Here is a 19,671-nt window from a genome sequence, read left to right on the forward strand (position 1 = left end):
CACTGGACCGAGCCGGCGGGAGCCCCGCGGCCGCCCAGCGTGCAGGTGAGGTCGGTCTCAGGTTGGCCTGAGCGCGTCAGTCATCCTGCACCAGCCGAGGCACACGGGCAGCGTCACCACACCTGCAGGGGACTTTCTAGAGAGTTCGGAGCGCCCCCCTCGGGGGAGCAGCCGCATTTTCTCGTGATGGCGGCACTTAAGCGGTCTCGCCTTCAGTTAAAAAATTTTTGCTGCAGGGGCAAACGGAGCCCGAGTAGGGCAAGAACCGTGCCGGCCGGAAGTGGCGCCGGTCGGGCCGAGAGCCCTCATTTGGGACCCCGCGACCGGTCGCGCCGTTGCCTCCGGACAGCGCAGGACGGGCCGGGTGGACCCGCCCCGCGGACCCCGCCCCGTCGGCCGTGGAGGGACTTCCGGCCGCTGAGTGACTGGCGCGGCGGCGGCGGCGGCGGAGCAGCCCCTAGACGACAGCGGCGGCGGGCGGGACTTCCGGTCGCTGAGTGACGGGCGCGGCGGCGGCGGCGGCGGCGGAGCGGCCCCGAGGCGACAGCGGCGGCCGGCCGGGGCCTGCGGACGTCGGAGCGGGTGGGAGCGGGTTGGGCCGGGCGAGCCGGCCTCGCGGAGCCGCGCCGGCGATGGCGACCATGATGGAGATCCAGATGGACGAGGGCGGCGGCGTGGTGGTGTACCAGGACGACTATTGCTCGGGCTCGGTGATGTCCGAGCGGGTGTCGGGCCTGGCGGGCTCCATCTACCGCGAGTTCGAGCGCCTCATCCACTGCTACGACGAGGAGGTGGTCAAGGAGCTCATGCCGCTTGTGGTCAACGTGCTGGAGAACCTGGACTCGGTGCTGAGCGAGAACCAGGAGCACGAGGTGGAGCTGGAGCTGCTGCGCGAGGACAACGAGCAGCTGCTCACCCAGTACGAGCGCGAGAAGGCGCTGCGTAAGCAGGCGGAGGAGGTGAGGCCGCGCCCGGCCGGGCCCGTGCTATGTCCGCCCCGCGCCGGTGTCCAACCCGCGCCCTGGGCCCCGTGCCCCTGTCCACCCCCAACCCCGCGGCCCCGTGCCCCGCCCTGCGCCCGCCCGGCTCCCTCCCCCCACGAGGTGTCCCCCCGACCCCGCCCTGCCGGGGGTGGCCTGCCTGCCGCCCCTCCCAATGTGCCCCGCGTCCTTTCTCGGTGATCGCTCCTGATCTGGTCAGTCCCCTCGCTGACTCTGTTTCTGCTTTTGTGTTTCCCGAACCACGAGCCCACCCCCAGGTCCTACCTCTAGTTCCATCGGTGCCCAGCCTTCTGGGCACGGTCACGGGGAGGGGTGTGGGGGGATGCTCCTGGGACCATCCCCCCAGCAGTTTTGAAGGTCACCACCTGAATGGGGTGCGGGTGGACACTGGTGGGTCCCCCGCAGACTGCAGGGCTGCAGAGATGGACTGTTTGGAGTGAGGTCGTGGTGGCTGTCTTGATAGAAGCCTTGGAGAGGCAGGGGTTTCCCTGTGGGTGCTGCTTCCGGAGCTCTGCCCTGGAAGCTGGGGTCACAGGCATGCGTGTGCAGGGTCACGGGCGTGCATGTGTGGGGTCACGAGTGTGTGTGTGTGCAAGGTCATGAGTGCATGTGCGGAGTGTGGGGTCACGAGTGTATGTGCCTGGTCACAAGAGTGTGTGTGTGGGGTCACCAGTGTGCATATGTGGGGTCACAGGTGTGTGTGTATGGTCACAAGTGTGTGTGTGTGCAGGGTCATGAGTGTGCATATGTGGGGTCATGAGTGTGTGTACAAGGTCACGAGTGTGCATGTGCGGGGTCATGGTGTGCATGTGCAGGTTCATGAGTGTGCATGTGCAGGGTCACGAGTTTTTGCAAGGTCGCGAGTGTGGGTGTACAGGTTCATGAGTGTGTGTGTGCAAGGTGCATGTGAGGTGCATGTGTGGGGTCAGGAGCGTGCATATTTGGGGTTGCTAGCATGCATGTGCGAGGTCACAAAATGCGTGTGCAGGGTCATGAGCATGCATGTGCAGGATCATGTGTGTGCAGGGTTGTGAGTGCGTGTGCGGGATCATGAGTACATGTTCAGGGTCATGAGTATGTGGGATTGAGAAGTACATGTGCGAGTTGTGTGTGTGTGGAGTTGCGAGCCTACATGTGTGGGGTTGGGAGGTGGATGTGTGGGATCAGGAGTGTGCATGTGCGGGTTTGGGAGCATGTGTGTGCAGAGTCGGTGCATGTGCAAGGTGTGTGTATGGAGTTGCATATGCTGGGTCATGAGCGTGTGTGTGCGGGATCGGGATCATGTGTATTTGGGGGTCATGAGTATGTGGGGGGGTCGGGAGCATGTGTATTTGGAGGTCATGAGCATGTGTGTGCAGGGTTGGGAGCGCGTGTATTTGGGGGTATGAGCATGTATGTGCAGGGTCGGGAGCGTGTGCACAGTGTGGAGCCTGCCTTCCTCTTCACGCACACCCCTGCTCTGAGTATGGTGCCCTCAGCCAGATGACAATGGCTCAGCCCAACATGGGCACTCTGGGCACTGTGCTGACAACCTCCGTGGGGCTGACGACCTCCGTCCATCAGGCTCAGCATGGACGTGGCTGTCCCTGGGAAGCAGAAGGTCGCTGCGGTGTGTGGCTTCTGCCAAGTGCTTTGTGCCCAGGTTTGATGTGGCACGTTGATGAAGTGCTCGTGCTTCGGTCACCCTCGCTGCATGTTTATTCTCGCGGGTGGTCCAGAGATTGGCAGTGACTGTTGCTGGGGGTTGTACCACCCACTCAGAGCTCAGCTCAAGGTGTTGGTGCAAGGCAGAGCGCCAAGCACCAGTGGGGGAGGACTGCTGGAGCTGGGCACGGGCTTCAGAGGCCACCCCATTGGCTGGCCCGGCCCTTCCTCCCGTGCCGTGACTGGGGTGGGTGGCAGAGGTACAGTTGCAGGCCAGCCAGTGTGGGCTGTGCTGGGCTCTGCCCCCGCCCGAGGCCGGAGTGAGAGGGCACACCTGGGGCTCCAACCCTGGCACAGAGGTTTCTGGGTGGTACGTGTCCTGGCCCACCGGGAGCAGGGGCATGCCCCTGGTTTGCAAGGAGCCCCCTGGAGACCCCGCTGCTTACATAAGAACAGATAGATGTTCCCAGATGCTTGGCTGGCAAGTCTGGAGGCTGGAGGCTGGAGGCAGGCGTCTAGCAAGTTCTCGCAAGGCTTGTGGAGGGAGAAGGGCTGGTGCTGAGCCTGTCGTGCCTACAGTGTGGCGAGCCCCATCAGGTTGCCTCATCGGGTTCCGTGGAGAAGCCCCTCCCTCAGTCTGGACCGGGGGACAAAATGAGAATATGGACACATGGCCGGCACACGCATGTGCCTGCTCAGACCCTGAGCTGAGAACTCGGCCCCTCGGCTCTCCATGCCCGGCAGTGGCCCTGACCCCACTGCTTGTGGGAAATGACCTTGCGCCTGCACAGGTAGGAGGGACGCGCAGCACCGACACTTGGCTGGAGAGGCAGGCCCATGGCCATGCCGAAGGCCCAGGGCATCCTGGGTCTCTGGTGCACAGGATTGGCCAGGAATTGGCCAGAGCAAGATGGATCTATCGTGGCTTCTGAAAGTCCTGCAGGTTTTGCCAATGCTCGTGTTCTCTTACCCACTGAGTTCCCTCCTGGAAAGTCGAAGGTTGGGACGGGGCCTTTGCTCAGGGAGCCTTGCTGGACAGCTGCCACCGGCTGGCCATCAAATGTCCTAAGGAACTGGCCTGCCAGGATGGACCCTTAACATTACCCCCCAAAAGTGAAAATAAAATCCCACTGCATATCACTGGGTGGGGGGGGAATGCTGCAAGAGGCGCAGCTGTGCCAGCAGGCCCTGCCACACCCAGAGCCAGCACTGCCCAAGCAGCCCCGTTCCTGGTTATGCAACATGATCCTGCAGGGGAGGCAGGCGCCCTCCTGGCTGCCGGGAGGCTGAGCCGCGCCTTCCTGCGATTCCCCTGCTGCGCTGGTGGCGTTCTCAGTGAGACAGGCCCAGCACTGGCTCTCGCTCTGCATGTGCACCTGAGGTTCCCATCTGAGTCCCCAGAGCCAGCGGGGTCCCACAGAGCACAAACAAGCTTTTCTGCTGGGACTGGGGACAGGTAGGGGCGGGGACTTGAGCCTTCGGGTCTGTGTCCCCAGGAAAGCTTCTGATGACAGGACCATTGTGATTCCTGGGGACAAGCTGAGGGTAAACAGGGCGAGCTTGAGCCTCTACTGCCCTCCCTGGACTAGCTGGACTGTACGCACGTGCCAATGTGCATGTTTGGACTGTGTGCAGTGTGCGTATTTGAATGACTTGTTCATGCAGCATCACCCAGTCATTGATGGGCATCATACGGAGAGATGTGTACGGCCTTTCAAATGTATTTGCACATACGCGCGCACACACGCACACACACACACACACACACACACACACACTCTTGCTTTTTCAGTCTCTTCCCTGTACTTGTAAAGCAGTGGATTCTGGGTTAGAGCAACAGTAGAGCTGGTAGGGCACTTGCTTTGCACATGGCTGACCTGGGTTCGATCCCCAGCACCTGCTGTGGTCCCCTGAGCTCCTCCAGGTGGGATCCCTAAGTGCACAGCCAGGAGCAGGCCCTGAGAACCACAGGTGTTGCCCCAGACCTGAAGACAAAAAGCCATTGTAGCATCACTGGAAATGAGCACCAGAAAGGGCCATCTGTGCAGTGAGGGAGGGGATGGCACAGCTACCCTCGGCGCAGACCTCCCCAGACCCAGAACCAGGGCGAGTGAGATGCTTGGGAAAGAACGTGACCAGACCGGCCCTCTGCTGCAGAGGCCGGAGGGTGAGCCAGCATGGCAGGCACTGCACAGCAATGTATACACATACCAGGCAGAAGTCGGGGCCACTTCTCTGGGCCATGATGTTCCAAAGGGGAGGAGGAAGCCCAGGCCCAGGACTGGTGACAGGGCACGCCTGTGAATGCACACTCACAGTTCAGGGCGCTACCTGTCACCACACACACACACACACACACACACACACACTTTTCAGGGCACGCATCTGTCACCTCACACACACATTCCAGGACACGCACCTGGCTGACCAAGGCTCAGTCCCAGAACCCCCTGTGTTCCCTCTCACAGTGCCAGGAGGGAGCCCTGAGCACTACTGCGGGGGCTGGCGGCTGCTGCTTCCTGCGCCTGGACCGGGGCTGGTTGGCTGGTGCTGCCCGCAGGCCCCAGCACTCCTGGCCGAGGGTTTCACTGCCCTGTGGCTGGCCATGCTGCCCCGCCCCCCCGACACCTGCTTTCCCCTCTCTGCACGTTCAGAAATTCATCGAGTTCGAAGATGCTCTGGAGCAGGAGAAGAAGGAGCTGCAGCAACAGCTGGAGCACCTCGAAGTGCAGGCGCGGCAGCTGGAGCTGAAGGCCCGGAACTCCGCTGACCAGAGTAAGTGCTGCCACACGACGCCACCCTGACCAGCCCACACAGACTCTGGGCTGACCTGGGACTATGGCCACCCTGCTTTTTGCCCTTGTGTGGACCGGGAGCTGGGCCCCGCTGGCCACCCACCTGGAGTGCCGCGGCCTGCCCTGAGCCCCGGGCCCTCACCTTCCAGTTTCCCGGCTGGAGGAACGCGAGTCTGAGATGAAGAAGGAGTACAACGCCCTTCACCAGCGACACACCGAGGTGGGCCTGGGGGGCGGCTTGCTCTGCGGTGCCCAGGACAGAAGTAGGGGCAGCCTGTAGCCACAGGCCCTTCTCAGGGGCGTGTCCGTGAACCTCCTCGCCTGGCTCTCCTCACAGATGATCCAGACGTACGTGGAGCACATTGAGAGGTCCAAGATGCAGCAGATTGGGGGCAGCAGCCAGGCCGAGAGCAGCGTGCCGGGCCGCAGGTAGGACCCCACAGGCGCTGCCTGGCTGCCACTGTCCCCGGGTCCAGGAGAGGCCCCTCAGTTGGTGGCACTTCCTTGGGGTCTGATGGCGCCAGCCCCCAGCCTGCCGGTTCCTCTCGGGGCTTGGATGTGTGGGAGCAGGTCCCCGCGCGTCCCCGCACCTAGCACCCCACCCTCCGCAGGGCAGCCCCTCTGTGTCCTCCTGGCCTGGGCACAGGACACGGGCAGGAGGAAAGGGAGCTCAGCTGCTGGGCGTCTCCCACGAGCGCTGGCTCTCACTGCAGCTCTCCTCTCTGGGGTCCCCACCAAGGCCCATGGTGCTCACTGAGGCTCCACCCAGCACTCAGGTGCCCCAGTGCCTGGGGCTCCCAGGCCCCTGTGCGTGTGTGCCTGTGTGTGCGTGTTCCTGTGTGTCTGTGCATGTCTGTGTGTATGCCTGTATGCGTGCCTGTGTGCATGCCCGTGTGTGTGCCTGTGTGCATGCCTGTGTGTCGTGTGCATGCGCCCATGCGTGCTCCTGTGTGTGTGTGTCTGCACCACCACTGTGTGGAGGCTCCTTCCTACACTGCTGCGGTGGGTCCATCCCTCTCTGGGCTCTGGGGAGAGTGGGCTGTGCCTTGCTGGTCCTGACTGTGTCTTCTTGCCTCGCTCTTCGCTTTTGCCACCTGTGCCGCCTGTGCTGACCCGGCTCTCGGTGCAGCCCACGCCAGTCGTGGAGGAAGAGGTAAAGCCGCAGTGGGCTGCAACCCACACCCCTGCCGGCCTCGGGCCCCTGTGGGGGGGGAGTGGGGCAGCGTCTGCAGGTTCCTCTGTCCACCAGGTGTGTTTCCTGCCCCTTGGGGACAGACGCCAGCCCCAGCGCAGCGCTGACTCGCCAGTCAGAAACGCTGCGGCAGGGCTGGCAGCTGTGCACCCTGCAGTGAGGCCTGTCCGGGGCCCAGCCCCTACCCTTCGCCCTCTGGGGTGGGATATGCCACCCAGAAATGCACGGAGCTGAGCCATAGCCCCTGGGACTCCTGCCATGGCTGTGCTGGCCCGGGCACTCTGCCCAACCCCCAGCCCTGCCGCCTCTCACAGCCAGGCCCCTCGGGGGGCTTCCGAGGTCCCCGATGGATGGACGTGGGGGGTGAGCGCCTGGGGCATAGGAAGTGGGGGAAGGGCTTAGCCGGGCATGAGCAGACTGTCCAGCAAGGCTGGCTGTCAGTGTGGAGACACTCCCCTGTCCCGGGCCGCCTCTCACTGCTGCCCTTGTCCCCCTCTCAGCAGGAAGGAGCGCCCCACCTCTCTGCCACTGGCTGACAGCGTGGTACGTGCACCCGGGGCCACTGCCTGGGGGGCAGTGACAGGGAACTTGCCCTGCAGGTGAGATGGCCCCGACGGAGAAGGGGGTGACCTGAGTGTGGCTCCCTAACAGCCCACTCGGCCCCGGGCTCTGAGCTCCTGCTGCTCCCTGAAACAGCCCCGCAGCCCCCAGAGCCCTGCTGCCTGTGCCACCGCATCGGAGCCGTTTGCCCCACGACCTGCTGTGCTCTTGCTCTCGCTCACCCCTGAGCTTTCTCCCTTTCACTCTCTCATCTCTCCCTCCCTCTCTCTCCCTCTCTTTCTCTCTCTCGTGCGCACACTCTCCCTCTTTCTTTCCCTCTCTCCCTCCCTCTCTCCCTCTCCCTCTCCCTCTCTTTCTCCCTCTTTTGCTCTCTCTGTCTCTTGCCGTACTGTTCTCTCGTTTCAGTTCTTGGGTCTGTTTGATTTGTTGTTGTTATATTATATTTAAGTTCTTTTTTTTTTTTTGCGCTCTCAGTTTTCAGTTTTCCTAATTTCTTCGTGTTGTTTTGTGTTGTCGTATGTGCTGTATTTTCAGTGTTGTAAGCACACAGTGTGGCCCTCTTGGTGAGGAATGGCGCTAAGAGTTTGGGTTCTTTGCATTTGGCGGTCTGCTCACATGGTGTTTAGAGGTTGAGAGGTTTGCTGTAGGTAAGTGGCGGCCAGGGCAGCGTCCGTGGGGATGTGGTGGCCGGCCGAGGGGCTGAGAGCTTGGGGGCCGCAGACCCTCAGGGAGCCCACGGACATAGCGTGGACAGACAGGCTGAGACAGGCTGCGGGGAGGGCGTCTCCACACGGCCACAGCCCCACAGGCCCACCTCTGCCATCACCGCTGTCCCTCAAGGCTTGGGTCTCCATCCCTCCTGTCGCCCAGCCCCAGAAGGAAAGCACAGGGGCTGCGGCGCCGCCTCAGACCCCAGAGGGACTGGCAGAGCTCGGCCGCACACGACGGCCCATGACAGCCGGACAGACCCTAGGCCAGCGGCGCTGTGCCCAGGGCCCAGGCATGTTTTCCCAGCACGCCTTGTCTGTTCGCCCTAGTGTCCACATGATGAAATGTCCGAGTCAGGCCAGTCCTCGGCCGCTGCGACACCCAGCACCACAGGCACCAAGTCCAACACCCCCACATCGTCCGTGCCCTCGGCCGCCGCCACGCCCTTGCATGAGAGCCTGCAGCCCCTGGAGGACTTCGGGGCGGGTCCCCAGCATGGCTCGCGGGCACGGGAGAAGCGCCACAGCCGCAACATGGAGGTGCAGGTCACGCAGGAGATGCGGCACGTCAGCATAGGTACAGCCCGTGACGGGGCAGGGCAGGGGTCCACACGGTGGGCCTGCAGGCACTGAGCCCGCCTCTGCCCACAGGCATGGGCAGCAGTGACGAGTGGTCCGATGTCCAGGATGTCACTGACTCTACCCCGGAGCTAGACACCGGCCGGGAGCCCCGTCTGGACCGCATGGGCAACAGGTATGGGGGCGGCTCGGGGGCATGTCCATCATATGGGCAACAGGTATGGGGGCGGCTCGGGGGCATGTCCATGGCATGGGCAGCAGGTGCAGGAGCCGCTCGTGGGCCTGTCCATGTCATGAGCAACAGGTGCGGGGCTGGCTCGGTGGTGTGTCCATCATAGAACTGTGTCCATCCCAGGAGAGTGGGGGCACTGGCCCGCAGCTCGGGCAAAGAAGAGTGGTCAGCACTGATGCCCATCAGTGGCCTCTCCCTTGTGTCCACAGCCCCACTCAGGGCATTGTGAACAAGGCCTTCGGCATCAACACTGACTCCCTGTACCATGAGCTGTCCACCGCTGGCTCCGAGGTCATTGGGGATGTGGACGAAGGGGCTGACCTGCTGGGTGAGTGGCCTGACCCTGTGGCAAGGAGGGCGGGAGCGGGCGGCTGAGGCCGTTTGCTGGCGCCCCGAGAAGAAATCCTTCCTGCCGCCCGCCCACCCCACTCCCCGGGGTCGGCTCCCTGCATGTGGGGCCTCCAGACTCATGCCTGGGGTCTTTCTGCTGGCTTCCTGGTCACCACTATTAACCTTGGCCCTCCTGTGAGCAGACAGGATGATCCCGCGGTGCTGTGACACTGCTCAATTCAAAGTTTTTGCCCGGAAAGAAAATGATACAGATTTTCTCATCACAGAAACGTGACAGATTCTCCGTCCAGATCCTTGTTGCATGCAGGTGGGGGGAGGTAGGACACTCCGGCCGGCAGGCTCGACCCAGGCCACGGCCCCCACCTCAAGCAGGGCCAGCACACTCCTGGCCTTTCTTATTTTTTTGCAGTTCTTGTAGATTTTATTTTTATAAAGTAGTTCACAATAGTTCATTGCAGATAATATTCAAACACCCACCCCACCAGCAAGTATCTTCCGACCACAATAAGAGAAAAATGTGTGACGGTTGTTGATTTCATTCAGGGTCCCTTTAAGCTCGTATATAAGAGAATACAAGCAAATATGTTAAAACCAAACACGTGCTTGGTACATCAGTGCTGCTTTAGGTACATAGTGGACTACAGTGTAAGAGCAGGAAAAACTGCATCACTTTCTTCCGGGAGCTTTGTTTTATAGTCTCTGGATCTTGGCTGTTGATGAGATTACATGGCGCTGGGAGCAGTTTGTGGGTGCGACTGCCAAGCTACTGGAAAACTGGGGATCTGGGTGGAGGAGGCCCAGTCCTGATCCAAGCAGGCTTGGAGATCTCAGCCACGGGTTCCGCATACCTGGGTTCCTCTGCCGGTTCCTTCATGGGTGAGGCTCGTCCGAGCATGTGGACAGTGGCCTTGAGCATGGCCCTGGCTGAGTTCTGGAGGTTTTCAGCTGCTGGGGCGGGGAGGGAAACTCAACCCGCCCCGCTTCCTGGGGGCCCTGGTGAAGACAACCTGGCGCAGGGGCAGGAGATTCTGCCACCCCTGGCTTTCTCACCCAGCAGACAGCTGGGTGACGGGCCCCTGACCCTCACACCACACATGGAGTGCTGGAGGCCGGGAAAGGGACTGGCATCCAAGCCAGCCCTGGCCCCGTGGTTTGGGTTCGTTTATTTGGGGCCACACCCAGCAGAAAGCAGAACCAGACGGGAGCGAGAGTACCGCTGGTACAGTATTCCCCTGCTCCTGGCCGCCCAGGGTTCTGTCCCTGGCACCACACCCGGCCCGCTGAGCCTCACCAGGAGTCCCCCCTGAGCAGAGCCGGGACAAGCCCTGGCCCTTGCCGGTGTGGCCCTAGAGCCAAAAAGAAAGGAAAAGAGCGTGATGGGGTGATGGGCTCTCAGGATCTTGCCACGCTTCTGTGCTTCCAGGCTTCCAAGTGAGCCTGGGTAAGGGACAGGGGTGTCTGGGCCCTAGTTGTGGGCATGGGGTAGTACCGTCGGCGAGACAGGAGCCTCGCGGGTCGCCTTGCCCACCACCACCTCAGCCCTCTGCCTTTCGGGCCGGTCAGGTTCTGGGTCAGCCTGTCTGTCTGCCCTCCTGCTCCGTGGGCCAGTCACGTGGCGGGGAGTGCCGTGGGGTGCTCGTAAGGGACAGGCGGCTTAGGAGCTCTGGGTCCCCTTTGCGAGGGAGTGTGGCGCCTGCTGAGGCCCTTCCACTAGGTTGTGGTGGGTGGGCATGAGGGCAGAGCTGTAGGGGGACAGTCTTGCTCCTCAGGAGCGTTCTATGGGCGTGGAAGAGCCAGTGCGGTGATCTGGGACCAGGGAGCGGTGCAGGACACAGTCCCAACGCTGCAGCCATCGGCAGAGGCTTGGCCGCTTCCTCCAGGGTGGCTTTCATGCCATCTCCTTCCTGTGTGAAATCAGCCTTTGCCCGCAGCCTGGGCACAGACAGGCTCCCTCATGTGCACCTGCCTCTGCTGGCCCGGGGCCCTCCTGGGCAGACCTGCCCGGAGCAGGTCACGCACGTAGCACCACACCTACCACCAGCACACACACACGCACACACACACACACACACACACACCACAACACATACATCATCCCCCACACCCCGTACACACATGTGCACACCCCACACTCACCACTCACACCTCGTACCCCCCCACAGTACCCCCCACACACACACTATGCGCACACACACCACTGACCACTCAGACCTCACCCCCCATGCACTCACCAGGCACACTCTGCACAGTGCCTGAGCCCCCCTGGGCTGTGTGAGGGGCAGGAGCGCTGGCGTCCGGCTCCCTCCGAGAGCCCCCCACCTTCCCTCTTCCCGCCGCTGCCCCCGAGGCGTGCCCGCCTGGCACCCTCCTCCCTCACCCCGTGGGAGCAGCGTCAAGCTGGGCTTTCTCTTACCAAGAATGTCCTGTCTTGTTGCTTTCAGTCACCAATTGACTTTGTCGCTTCCTTCCTGTCTCTCTGCCCCGCTGGACGCACCCAGGGGAGTTCTCAGGTGCGTATCCCCGTCCGCGCCACCCTTGATCCCATGGGCAGTCAGGTGCAGAGGTGGCACCCTGGGCACCCCCGCTGCTGTCTGGCACCACCGGCTGTGTGGCCTGTCCCCACCCGAGTCCACCTGGCTGCCAGGCGTGTCAGGCCACCCCAGCACGTGCTTCTGCGCGCAACCCCCACCCTGCCCTGCCCAGCCCTGTCTTCTCCGAGGCTGAGAGCCCACAGATCGGACGGATCCTGGACGCTCGGCCCCGGGCCTCTTCCCAAGCAGGGGTCCGTCCCCGCTTCCCTGCCGGGCCGCCGGTGTAGGCCTGGTGAGGTGCAGCCGTGCATGCTCCTGCTCTTGGCCTCCCGGCGGAGCTCTGGGGGCGCTCCCAGCCCCGCCCCTCCTGGCCACGCCCCGGACCACGCCCTCCCAGCCGCGCGCCCCTGCCCCGGGCGTCTGCAGAAAGGAGCCGGAGGTGCGCCGCTGCCGGCTAACGCGCTCGTTTTCTCTCCTCCCGCTGCTCGCCCTCTCTCGCGGGACCGGCACGCCCCGCAGTGCGCGATGACTTTTTTGGTAAGGCCACGGCCCCTCCTGCCCACGTGCCCCGAGCTGGCTTGTGTCCACCGTGCCCGCCCCTGCTGCCCGCTTGGACCCTTGTCTGTGATGGAGTGAGGGGTGCAGGGCCTGCTGACCTCTGGGCCGGGGCCTTGGGGTATGGTGAGCCCAACGTCCAGCCGTCTCCTTGAGTGGTTGGACAGGTCCTGTCCGAGGCACCTACTGAAGAGGAGTTGGTACTGTCCAAGACCAGTCGGGGTGGTTCTGTTTGGCACTGCGGGGAACCATCTCAGTGACAGGCCTCCCGTGGGGCCGGGCGCAGAGCGGCCCTGGGTCTTCTGCCCTTGTCCTCAGGGCCACTCCCTCCTCCACCACCCGCTCATCCTTCACCTCTGGCTCTGCCCCTCCCCACGGAAAACTGCCACTCCAGTCCCAGGGCAGCTGTGCTGGGTGTGGGCCTCGGAATATGCCTGGAGGTTGGAGCCGTAGGTCAGCGGGGAGGGCCTTTGCTTTGCCCAAAGCTGACTCGGGTTCTACCCCCGGCACCCCAGATGATTCCCCAAGCGCCACCAGGCGTGATTCTTGATTGCAGAGCCAGGAGTAAGTCCTGAGCACTACCTAGTGTGGCCCAAAAACAAAAAAGAAAAGAATGTGCGCGTAACCCACTGGCTGGAACAGGGTAGGTGTGGGGCCAGAGAGCAGGCTGCCCAGGATAAATGCAGGGCGAGCCTCAGCCCTACGGTGCAGAAGGGGCCCAGGGCTGGCCCCCATCTTCCAGAGACGTCCCTGACAGCAGAGCTGGCGGGAGCCCCCAGAGCCCCTGGGCCCTGCAAGAGGCAGTTGGCGTGCGCCCCAGGACTCATCGCTGAGCTACGGACGCTGTGGCACAGGACAGTCACACTGCAACCCTTTGCTTTCAGGAATGGGCAAGGAAGTGGGGAACCTGCTGCTGGAGAACTCCCAGCTCCTGGAGACCAAGTAAGAACAACCCCCCCACCCCCGCCGGGACCAGGGCTTGGGGATCCCTGACGCCCCTTCCCACGCGGCTCGCCCGCTCTTTGAAAGGAACGCTCTGAACGTGGTGAAGAACGACCTCATCGCCAAGGTGGACCAGCTGTCAGGGGAGCAGGAGGTGCTGAAGGGGGACCTGGAAGCCGCCCGCCAGGCCAAGCTCAGGCTGGAGAACCGCATCAAGGACTTGGAGGAGGAGCTGAGGAGGTGCGGCCGGGGCTCCAATGGCGGGGCGGGGTGGGCCAGCCTAGCTGGGGGCGGGGCACGGGGCAGGCCAGCCTATCAGGGGTGGGGTACGGGGCGGGCCAGCCCGGGACTTCTGTGCCTCCACAAGACCCTGGAAGAGATGGGAGGCGGTGCCCTTTCAGGAGGAAGGCTGCAGGGGCCTATTCAGGGCCCTGGGTGCCATCTGTGGCACTGTGTCCTTCCTGTGGCCAGTAGTCCCCTATTCTCCCAGGTTCCAGGCCCAGGTTTGAGGCGCTGGAGCCAGACCTGCTCCTGGGGGTGGTGTGGAGCTGCGCCTCCCTGGTCATCTATTTGTTTGCTGGGAGTCACACCTGGTGGTGCTTGGGTCTTACTCTTGACTCTGCTTAGGGGTCACTCCTGGGGGTTTGGACCCTATAGGATGTTGGATCGAGCCTGGGTCGGCCTTGCGGGAGGCCAGCACCCTCCCTCTGTACTGCCTCTGACTCTCCCTGGCCTCTGGATGCTCCATGCCTGGCATAGACTGGAGCTGCCAGGACGGCAGCTGAGTCTTCAGGGCATGTGGGCAGAGCTGTGGGCACAGCCTCCAGGTCAGTGCCAAGGTGTCATCACCCGCCTGTGTCCCTTGCAATCCTTCAGAGTCAAGTCCGAGGCCATCCTCGCCCGCCGTGAGCCCAGGGAAGAGGTGGAGGATGTCAGCGGCCCGCTCTGCACAGAGCTGGTCAGTGCCACCGTCACGTTCAGGGGGGCTGGACTCCTGGTGTGCATGTGCCCCCTCTCACCAGGGGAATTTCCTGCCCATTGTGCCAGCTGCTGCAGAGGCAGCACAGGCAGCACCTCTCCCGGCCACGAGCTCTGCCACAGCACTGAGGACAAGGCCCTGAGGCCTCAGCCACCTCGGCCCTGTGCCGCCAGCGTGTTCTGAGGGAAGCCGACCCCCATGCTCCTCCTCACCCTGACCCAGGGGTCATCAGACCCCTGATGCTGGTGCTGACTGCCCCTGGCCCAGTGACGGTGTGTGCCCCTGCAGGACAAGATACCCATGGCCCAGAGGCGCCGCTTCACGCGCGTGGAGATGGCGCGGGTGCTCATGGAGCGCAACCAGTACAAGGAGCGGCTGATGGAGCTGCAGGAAGCTGTGCGATGGACAGAGATGATCAGGTGTGTGCTCGCGAGGCTGGTCTGGTGGGGTGTGGCCAGCTGGGCGGTGGTCACGAGGAGCCCACCCTTCCCTCTGTCCACAGGGCGTCCCGGGAGCACCCCTCTGTCCAGGAGAAGAAGAAGTCCACCATCTGGCAGTTGTGAGTGGGGGGTTGGCCAGGGGTTGGGGCTGGCGCGGGGAGGTCTGCTGGGCTGCCCTCACCTTCTGGCCTTTGCTGGCAGCTTCAGCCGCCTCTTCAGCTCCTCCTCCAGCCCCCCTCCGGCCAAGCGCTCCTACCCATCAGTGAACATCCATTACAAATCACCCACCACGACCGGATTCAGCCAGCGCCGCGGCCACGCCATGTGCCAGATCCCTGGCAGCCGGCCCCTGGAGTTCTTCCCTGATGAGTGAGTGCGACCTGCCCCAGGATGCAGTCTTGTGTCTCCAGTTTGAAGCCAGGACTGAGTTCTATGTCTGCGGGAGCCCGAGGGGCCGGGTGGGTGCCAGGAGTTGCTCCTGGTGCTGGTGGGTAGGCGCACAGCAGAGACCTGGGGGTAGTGGGGCGGGGCTGGCGGGGGGGGGGGGGGGGGCAGAGCCACCGGTGAGCCATGTCTCCCTGCCCAGTGACTGCACATCCTCGGCCAGGCGGGAGCAGAAGCGAGAGCAGTACCGCCAGGTGCGCGAACACGTGCGCAACGACGACGGGCGGCTGCAGGCCTGCGGCTGGAGCCTGCCGGCCAAGTACAAGCAGGTGGGCGCTCAGTGGAGGGCCGGGGCCTGCCGGCCAGGTCCACGCAGGTGGACGGTATCAGAGAAAGAGGGGGGCTTGCTGGGCTGGAGCAGCATGGAGCAGGTGCAGGACTCGCTCTCCGGCCCCGACTCTCAAGGAACCAGCAGCCCAACGCTGCCCCAACTCTGCGTTTCTCCCTTGTGTTGCAGCTGAGCCCCAACGGGGGCCAGGAGGACACGCGGATGAAGAACGTGCCAGTGCCCGTGTACTGCCGCCCGCTGGTGGAGAAGGACCCCACCATGAAGGTGAGGCCGCTGAGGGGGGAGAGCTGGGCCAGCAGCCGAGCCGGGGCTCAGCGCACCTCCCGTTCCCTCAGCTGTGGTGTGCGGCCGGCGTCAACCTGAGCGGGTGGAAACCCAGCGAGGATGACCCTGGAAGTGCAGTTAAGCCTGTGCCCGGCCGAGACCCTCTGACCTGCGACCGAGAAATGGAAGGAGAACCCAAGAGTACCCACACGTCCCCTGAGAAGAAGAAGGTTAGAGCGGCCAGCAGGGGCCAGGGGTGCAGCTACGCCAGTACCTACCTGGCTCCATGTCTGCCTGGGAATGGTAGGGACAGGACAGGTGGGACTCTGGTGTCCTCCCAGATAGTCCAAGGCTGGCTCTGCCCTGCCGACTGCTGCCTCGATGACCAGCAAGTGTCCGGGGCTCCTGACTCTTGTTGAAACACTGCCTGCAGGCCCACACGTAGAAGGGCCGCGGGACGGCCTTGGGCCGTGTGCTGGGCTCAGCTTCCAGGGTGGGAATGCGGTCGGTTCTCAGCTTCCCAGCCTGGAGCGTGGCGGGCAGCATGTCTGAGGGACTCTCCTGACCCACCAGGCCAAGGAGTCACCAGATGCGGATGCCAGCTCGAGCCGTGTGTGGGTGCTCACAAGCACCCTGACCACCAGCAAAGTGGTCATCGTGGACGCCAACCAGCCAGGCACGGTGGTGGACCAGTTCACCGTGTGCAACGCGCATGTGCTCTGTGTCTGCAGCATCCCTGGTGAGGGGCAGCAGCGGGCAGGCTGTGGATAGGGGTTGGGGGCGCTGTCCTGCTTCTCAACAACGCTGAGACCCCAGTGGACACTCCTGTTTAGTAGATGAGTCAGTCCCAGGCTGGGTGTCCAGAACCCCTGGTGGATAAAATGGGACTCAAGACCCCTGGCACCGGGCAAGGAGGGGGCTGGGGCAGCGTGGGGTCATGGCCTGAGCAGGTCCTGTGCTCCCTGCCACGAGGCCACCTCCTGTGATCAAAGAGTGTTTCTACTGGGCATGAGTCTCGGTGCTGCATACCGTCAGCTGGGGCCGCCCATGGCGCTTGTGATGGGGTGGGCAGGGAGAGCCCTGCGTTGGGGGCCTCAGCATGCTTGTTGGCCACTCCCCACAGCGGTCAGTGACAGCGACTACCCTCCTGGGGAGATCTTTCTTGACGGGGATGTGAACCCTGAGGACTCGGGAACCGACGGTGTGCTGGCAGGCATCACGCTTGTGGGCTGTGCCACCCGCTGCAACGCACCACGCAGCAGCTGCTCCTCCCGAGGGGACACCCCTGTGCTGGACAAGGGCCAGGGTGAGTCCTGGGCGGTGGGCAGCCCCTCTGCAGCCCCTCGTCCTTCCCCTGAGCCCGCAGCCCCGTCCTCCACAGGGGAGGTGGCTGCTGTGGCCAACGGGAAGGTCAGCACCTCTCAGTCGGCGGAGGAAGCCACAGAGGCCACAGAGGTGCCTGACTCGGGACCCAGCGAGCCAGAGACAGCCACCATGCGGCCGGGGCCCCTCACCGAGCACGTGTTCACAGACCCTGCATCCAGCCCGGCCCCCAGCGTCCCACCGGGCAGGTGGGTCCTGAGGGACAGAGAGAGAACGGGGGCGATGGGTAGAGGTGGGCAGGAGGGTCAGACTTCCCGGAGCCTCTGTTCTCCCTGCAGTGAGAGCGCCCCTGAGGCAGAAGCAGGTGACGGGCAGCCAGAGGTGGAGCCCAGTTCAGACCCCGCAGGGGCCAGCAGCGCAGCGCCCACCATGTGGCTGGGCGCCCAGAACGGCTGGTAGGTGTAGGCCCCGTGGCCGGGTGGGGGCCCTGGGGAGCAGCCTGCCCACTGGTTCTCTCCGCAGGCTCTATGTGCACTCAGCCGTGGCCCACTGGAAGAAGTGTCTGCACTCCATCAAGCTGAAGGACTCGGTGCTGAGCCTGGTGTACGTGGGCACCAGAAGGGCGGGCGGGCCGGTGGGCGGGCAGGAGGCAGCCCATCCCCTCACGCGTCCTCTTGCAGGCACGTGAAAGGACGAGTGCTGGTGGCTCTGGCAGATGGAACTCTGGCCATCTTCCACCGGGGGGAAGGTGAGCAGGGCAGAGGGGCGGGAGGGCGCGGCAGGGGCCCTGGTGGCCAATGGTTAGGGGCCTGAACAGTGTGGGTCCTCAGATGGCCAGTGGGACCTGAGTAACTACCACCTGCTGGACCTGGGCCACCCGCACCACTCCATCCGCTGCATGGCTGTGGTGCACGACCGTGTGTGGTGCGGCTACAAGAACAAGGTGCACGTCATCCAGCCCAAGACCATGCAGATCGAGGTGAGCCTGGGCGGGCGGGGGCGGGCCAGGGGTCCACTCCACCCGCACCTGACCCTGGCGCCCACAGAAGTCGTTCGACGCGCACCCACGGCGGGAGAGCCAGGTGCGGCAGCTGGCCTGGATCGGAGACGGGGTGTGGGTGTCCATCCGCCTGGACTCGACGCTGCGGCTCTACCATGCCCACACCCACCAGCACCTGCAGGACGTGGACATTGAGCCCTACGTCAGCAAGATGCTGGGTGAGAGGGGCCCCGGCTGGGATGGGGGGCCAGGAGACCCAGCGCCTGCTTACCCGCTCACTCCCACACCCGCAGGCACGGGCAAGCTGGGCTTCTCCTTCGTGCGCATCACAGCCCTGCTCATTGCCGGCAACCGCCTCTGGGTGGGCACCGGCAACGGCGTGGTCATCTCCATCCCGCTGACTGAGAGTGAGTGTCCCCGCAGGGGGCAGGGGGAGGGGCTGCTGGGTGTCCTGGGCCTGATGCCACCTTTCATTCCACCCCTCCAGCTGTGGTCCTGCACCGAGGCCAGCTCCTAGGACTCCGAGGTAAGACCGCCACCGCCCCCCGCCTGCTGGGCCGCCTTTCCCGTTCCACCTCTCAACCCCGTCTGTCTCCAGCAAACAAGACTTCTCCCACCTCGGGAGAGGGCATCCGGCCCGGGGGTGTCATCCACGTGTACGGGGACGACAGCAGTGGCGACAAGGCAGCCAGCACCTTCATCCCCTACTGCTCCATGGCCCAGGCCCAGCTCTGTTTCCACGGACACCGCGATGCCGTCAAGTTCTTCGTCTCTGTGCCAGGTGAGGGCTGGGCACTCCCTCATTCCCACGGGGCTGTGCCCTGCCAGCTGCTGCCCCCTGAGGTCCGACACCCCCACAGGGAATGTGCTGGCCACCCTCAACGGCAGTGTGCTAGACAGCCCATCTGAGGGCCCGGGGCCAGCAGCGGCTGATGCCGAGGGCCAGCGGATGAAGAACGCGCTGGTGCTGAGTGGCGGCGAGGGCTACATCGACTTCCGCATCGGTGAGTGGCCAGCAGCCCCTGCCCCCCAGCAGCCACTCCCCCCTGCCTGGACTGACCACATCCCATCCTCCGTCTTCTGTCCCTGCAGGTGATGGGGAGGATGACGAGACAGAGGAGAGCGCAGTGGGGGCAGTGGGCCAGGTGAAGCCGGTGTTGTCCAAGGCCGAGCGCAGCCATGTCATTGTGTGGCAGGTGACCTATAGCCCCGAGTGAGCTGTCGCCGCCCACCCGCCACCCCTCCACCGCGTGTACATACGCCCTGCCTGCAGCTGCCCCTTCTAACCTCTCAACTTGCAGCTTTCACCTCAGGGCTGACTCCCGGCACAGCCATTAGGGGGCTCCCCGGGGACCCTCCCCCAGCACCAGGCCTGTCCTGCAGACCCAGGGGCAGGCAGAGTGCGTGCAGGCCTGGCCCCACGCCAGGTGGGGGTGACCAGGCCTCAGGAAGAGGGGAGCCTTCGGTGGCAGGAAGGTGGGCTGAGTCCCCTGAGGAGACCAGCTCACATCGCAAGACGCTGCTAAGTGCCTGGGGCTGGGGGCTGTGCAGGGGGCGGCCTGCTCTGAGGGGCGTCCCGGGACAGCAGCCCCCCACCCCTCCCAGGCCTTACTCTTGCTCCCTGCCACCCTCCCCCAGAGAAGCACAGACCTGGGCGGCTGCAGCTAACTCACCCCCTGCCACCTCTCCACTGTGATGTCCACCACGCCCTGCTGTGCACAAAGGGTTGGGAAGCTGCCTGGGGCTGGGGGGGGCTGGGGGGGGCCTCAGGCTTTGGCCCGCAAGTGTCCTGTGTCTGCTCCATGTAATAAACGTCCTCACACAGGCGCCGTCTCCAGCACG

The 19,671-nt window shown here is 64.0% G+C and overlaps 1 protein-coding gene across 1 annotated transcript; it reads left to right on the forward strand.

Annotated features, from left to right (window-relative positions):
* The first annotated feature begins 507 nt into the window (after nt 1-507).
* Nucleotides 508-19,665, forward strand: MAPK8IP3 (mitogen-activated protein kinase 8 interacting protein 3). The gene is made up of 33 exons (XM_056135293.1): nt 508-959; nt 5,300-5,420; nt 5,590-5,660; nt 5,778-5,869; nt 6,570-6,593; nt 7,133-7,175; nt 8,231-8,477; nt 8,552-8,654; nt 8,921-9,039; nt 11,561-11,572; nt 12,113-12,130; nt 13,033-13,090; nt 13,178-13,330; nt 13,967-14,048; nt 14,358-14,488; nt 14,572-14,628; nt 14,711-14,878; nt 15,096-15,222; nt 15,411-15,506; nt 15,578-15,736; nt 16,080-16,245; nt 16,630-16,812; nt 16,888-17,077; nt 17,168-17,284; nt 17,352-17,432; nt 17,510-17,577; nt 17,660-17,808; nt 17,876-18,047; nt 18,123-18,236; nt 18,317-18,355; nt 18,428-18,610; nt 18,690-18,833; nt 18,922-19,665. The coding sequence occupies exons 1-33, from the start codon at nt 633-635 to the stop codon at nt 19,044-19,046; spliced, it is 3,939 nt and encodes a 1,312-aa protein (XP_055991268.1). The 5' UTR covers nt 508-632; the 3' UTR covers nt 19,047-19,665.
* Nucleotides 19,666-19,671: the final 6 nt, after the last annotated feature.

This window comes from Sorex fumeus, unplaced genomic scaffold (assembly GCF_029834395.1).
Source record: "Sorex fumeus unplaced genomic scaffold, SorFum_2.1 ptg000110l, whole genome shotgun sequence".
Taxonomy (NCBI): Eukaryota; Metazoa; Chordata; class Mammalia; order Eulipotyphla; family Soricidae; genus Sorex; species Sorex fumeus.

Excerpts from the sequence above, each read along its gene's own strand:
- MAPK8IP3 (XM_056135293.1), top strand. The coding sequence starts at position 633 with ATGGCGACCATGATGGAGATCCAGATGGACGAGGGCGGCGGCGTGGTG. Across the intron at positions 14,489-14,571 it reads CGATGGACAGAGATGATCAG|GGCGTCCCGGGAGCACCCCT; the intron begins GTGTGTGCTCGC and ends CTCTGTCCACAG. Across the intron at positions 16,246-16,629 it reads CTGTGTCTGCAGCATCCCTG|CGGTCAGTGACAGCGACTAC; the intron begins GTGAGGGGCAGC and ends CACTCCCCACAG.